This window comes from Rhineura floridana, chromosome 2, assembly GCF_030035675.1.
Source record: "Rhineura floridana isolate rRhiFlo1 chromosome 2, rRhiFlo1.hap2, whole genome shotgun sequence".
NCBI classification, from domain to species: domain Eukaryota; kingdom Metazoa; phylum Chordata; class Lepidosauria; order Squamata; family Rhineuridae; genus Rhineura; species Rhineura floridana.
In genome coordinates this window covers 96,716,537-96,721,241 of record NC_084481.1, presented here as the reverse complement: position 1 = coordinate 96,721,241, position 4,705 = coordinate 96,716,537, and the positions used below count along the sequence as shown (strand labels likewise).

Below are 4,705 nucleotides of genomic sequence, written 5' to 3'. Positions count from 1 at the left end.
AGTTTGTGATCACATCAGGTCAGGTGAGTTATCTATTCTTGCCATGTGTGCAAGAGAGAGAGAGACTGGGGATATGAATGGTGGCTGTGTGTGAATGTTGTGTGTATGTGTGCATTTATGTGTTGTGTGTATGTGTATATATGTGTGTATATTATATATGTGTGTGTGTGTTCATTTACTGTGTGAATGGTGCACATGATGTGTCCATGAGAGAATGGTGTGTAAGGGTGAGTGGATATGTTTAAGGAAGGATGAATACTGCTTGATGTGTGAATGGGGCATTTGAGTAGAATGTGAGATGTGTAAAAAGGGGGGATGAAATGGAATGACTACAGTGATTATATGAAAACCCATTTACACATCAATTTTGGCAAATCCCAATTTGTTTAAGCAACCTCTGTACCTCTGAATCTCATCCAAATCTGCTTGTAATGAACAATCAAAATATTATATTCCTTCATCATGGGAGAGTGAGCTATTTAAATTTCCATTCTGTGTGCCCTGGATGCACAAACAGACCAATTATACAGATAGGCTTTCCTAATTCCTTTGTGGAACTCTCCCTACCACATAAATTAATGGGAAAGCCCATGTCCAGGCCATTCACACCATGCAGCAGAGTCATACTCAGAATCAAGGTAGTTTTTTTAAAAAACACGTAGATTGCTTCTGCTCTTTCCCCTATATTAAAATAATTGATATTCTGTATTTCCTTAGATATAGCCTGAGTCCAGATGCAGTCCTGTGCAACAAGGTGTTGTATGGGTGACTACCAGGGAAAAGTCTTTTGCAGTGGTCCAAGATGAATGCAGGAGGAAGCATGTGTGTACATGCATGCACTGTGCCGAGGTCACATTGAATGGCTTACATACTTGCGTTCTCATGAATCCACACCTGCATTGTTGCATGTAAGCTGGTATATAAGTGCTCGGCAATCAGTGGCGGCTGGTCGCTCCATGTCAGTGAGGCAGTGGAATGTGCTGTGGTTTTAGTCCAAACTTTTAAGGAACTGTCCAAGGTACTGAGGTTTCAGCACCTTCAACAGCTCCTTGAAAGTTCAGACTAAAACCTGGAGCAGATTCCACTGCCCCACTGATAAGGAGCCACCAGCCACCACTATAGGAAATACATGTGAGAAAGGAAGCTTTCCAGGTCCATCTTTTCCTTTGCCTGTAGCATGATCTTCTGCAAGTCTGGGTGCAAGAAATAGACTTTGCCTATTACCAAAATTGCTGGATTGATATTGGAGAATATCCCGACCTGCTTTAACAGTAGCCCAAATTCAAAGATATGTGTGTATATCTGCTGGAAATCAACCAGCAGAGAAGTATTAGTACAGACAACTCTGCAGTCAGTAACCCCACTGATCACTTTTTATCGGGAGAAGTGGCCATGTTTGATCAAAGTAGTTCAGTTTATTCCCTCTTCTGTATCAGAAATGGTGGCAGAGCTGGCCTAAGATATTTTGCTTCCTGAGGTGAAGGGAAAGATGACCTGCCATTCCATGGAGACAAGATGACCAGATTGGCAACTGAATCTTCAACGCAGGCAACAGAACAGCACACCTGAGAGCAGCAGGCTTGATTAAAGTGTTCATGCTAAGGCTGTACAAAAGTACACATGTCCATTCCATAATTCATTTGTCCTAATTCGTCAGTCATTCTGTTACATTCTCTTTCTGTCCTATAGATGTGGAATTATACATATATTTGTAGTAAATAACATCATGCATTAGGCATATGTTTATGTTTCTACCTGCAGTGATTGCACTGTATTTTGGCATTGCTTTCCTTTATTCCTTTACTAAGGTATTATCAAGGCATCAATCCACAACTCCCCCTTCCAATGCACATTTGTCCTCACCTTACTACCTCTAACCCCCTTCCCTATCTGAGTAGCATTCTATTTAGACTATTGCAATGCATTACAGGCTGTTGAATGTACTACGGAAGCTTCAGTTGGTTTCTCCAAGGGTGTGTGAGTGAACCCACTTTGAACAAATGCCAATTGCTTTTGCTTCAAGGAATTCCATTCCTGATCACTGATTGTACTGGCAGACATAAGGGATTCCCACGTCCAATGTCTGTTTGCAGTGGAATTCTCCAACATCACTTCTGCAAGGTTCACTCAGAGCTTGGAAAAGTTACTTTTTTGAACTACAACTCCCATCAGCCCTAAGGCAACATGGCCACTGGATTAGGCTGATGGGAGCTGTAGTTCAAAAAAGTAACTTTTCCAAGCTCTGGTTCACTACATAGCAGACACAGCTCTGTCCTCTAGCACTTCACTACTGTCCCCCTCACTTTCTCTGCCTAATGGTAGAGCCAGCCCTGATGCACCAACATCATTCCCACTCCAGCAGAAGATGCGCATAAGGCAAGCCCCTTCCATATATTCACAGTCCTTCCTGGAACAGGGTAAGAATTGTATATAGAGCACTAAAATATATAACTGCATACTTTTCAACAATTGAAATAACATAATAGTACAGTCCTGTTCTATTCTGAAGTAAGTCCCATTGAATGTAATTCCCGGGTAGGTGGGTATAGGATTGCAGGTTCAAAGTATATTTTTTAAAAAGATAAACAAAAAAAATTAAATTATCTCACCTGAAAATGGAAATAAAACACATGTAGATTCACAAAACAAACCATGAGAGCTAAAACCATTAGAGCAAATTAAAAACAAAAGGATTTTCCACAAAATATATTTTAGAACTTATGCAAGCAGCAGAACTATGGGAAGTCATCTTTGTTAATTTATAGAAAAATTATTAGTAATACTGCTAGGCATTATGTTGAGGTTTCCTTTATTTTATATTTTCAGACTGAGAAGAAGCAGCAAAATCACACTGTATGCTCTACAAGCAAAGGCAAAGAAGCAGTCACTACAATGACAGTCGGAATACCCATTACTAAGTAAAGCTAGCGCTCCTGGCATTTTTGGTTATGACTTATGAAAGTAGATCAGCACTCTTCCCAGCAGACTCAATCTCCAGCTGCTTTTGTCCAGGCAGGCCCTTATATAGCTCATGGGGATGAAGTAGGGAAGACAAATAACCTCTGTAAAGAAGAGCCAGAGGTGGGAACAGCCAGCACTCTCTCCATCAGACTCCACCCCCTTCTTCATCTGAAGGTATATGAAGATCCATATTCATTCACCATAAACATAGCAGAAATAAGTCAGTCTCAGCAATGTCTACAGAAAATAGCACTGTCATATCTGAATTTATCTTCCTGGGATTTGCAGATGAACCAGAACTGAGGATTCCCATTTTCATATTGTTCCTGCTGATCTATGTTATCACTGTGGTGGGCAACCTAGGGATGATTTTGCTGATCAAAACGGACCCTCTGCTTCACACCCCCATGTACTTTTTCCTCAGTAGTTGTGCTTTCCTAGATTTTTGCTATTCCTCCAATATCACCCCCAAAGCCTTGGAAAATTTCCTGTCAGAGAGGAAAACCATTTCCTTCATGGGATGCTTCATCCAGATGTATTTCTTTGTTGCTCTGGCAAGCACAGAGTGCATCCTTGTGGGGCTGATGGCGTATGACCGTTATGTGGCTATCTGCAACCCTTTGCTGTACACATCAATCATGTTGCACACCCAATGCATCAAGATGGCCAGCGGGGCTTTCACAGCTGGCTTCTTGAATTCAATTATTCATACCACTTTGGTAGGTACTTTGTCTTTCTGCCAGTCCAATGAAATCAACCATTTCTTCTGTGATATTCCCCCACTCCTCAAGCTCTCGTGTTCTGATACATCTGTAACTGAAGCACTAGTTTTCATATGTGCTGGAATCAATATGTTGGGCTCTCTCCTAATAATTCTGAGCTCTTACACGTACATCCTTTCCGCAGTCCTGCAGATGAAGTCGGCCAAAGGCCGCAAGAAAGTGTTCTCTATGTGCATCTCCCAGCTGATAGCTGTGACTATATTTTATGGAACAGGCCTATTTATATATTTGCAACCCAGTTCCAACTATTCAGAGGATCAAAATAAAATTATGTCTCTGTTTTATGCCTTTGTCATCCCAATGCTTAACCCCTTAATCTACAGCCTGAGGAACAAGGAGGTGAAGGATGCAGCGAAGAGAGTAATGGAGAAAAGAACATTTTCTCACTTACTGTAACTATTATGTCAATGGATTTTTCAAGCCATATGGATTACCTTTTAGGGTTTGTCATGCATTCTAGTTTAGTGACATGGGGCACTTAAATACTTGAATTTCATTTAAGCACATCAGTAACATAATAGAAGTATTCATGCTTCAGGCTGTGTCCTCCTCAGTATAGACAAAATATGTATCCCATTATTCTTGGAAGAGACTGGAGTATTGAAGTCAGGTTGTTTGACCTGGCTGTTTTTATTATTATTATTATTATTATTATTATTATTATTATTATTATTATTATTATTATTATTATACTTGTTGGCTTCATATCTGACTACACAAGGATGGCTATGTGCACTCCTTTACAGAAGACAGTCCTTTATTTGAAGGGGTGTCAATGGACAGCCCTCTATTTGAAGAAATCCTCTGTTTGAAGGGATGTCTTGTACAACTCTGGTTTTTAAAGATAAAGAACCATAAGATGGGGAGAGCAGGGGCCATGAAGTTGCCCATCAGTCTTTGGTAATACACCTGGTTACAGTCTTTCCCCACTATGTGTGTGTGTGTGTGTGTTATGTGCCTTC

At 40.6% G+C, this 4,705-nt stretch overlaps 1 protein-coding gene across 1 annotated transcript; it reads left to right on the top strand.

The window, feature by feature from the left end:
* The first annotated feature begins 3,191 nt into the window (after window positions 1-3,191).
* Window positions 3,192-4,139, top strand: LOC133376797 (olfactory receptor 5F1-like). The gene has a single exon (XM_061609586.1). The coding sequence runs from the start codon at window positions 3,195-3,197 to the stop codon at window positions 4,137-4,139; it is 945 nt and encodes a 314-aa protein (XP_061465570.1). The 5' UTR covers window positions 3,192-3,194.
* Window positions 4,140-4,705: the final 566 nt, after the last annotated feature.

What these genes read in the sequence shown, in the direction of transcription:
- LOC133376797 (XM_061609586.1), top strand. Translation starts at nt 3,195, where the DNA reads ATGTCTACAGAAAATAGCACTGTCATATCTGAATTTATCTTCCTGGGA.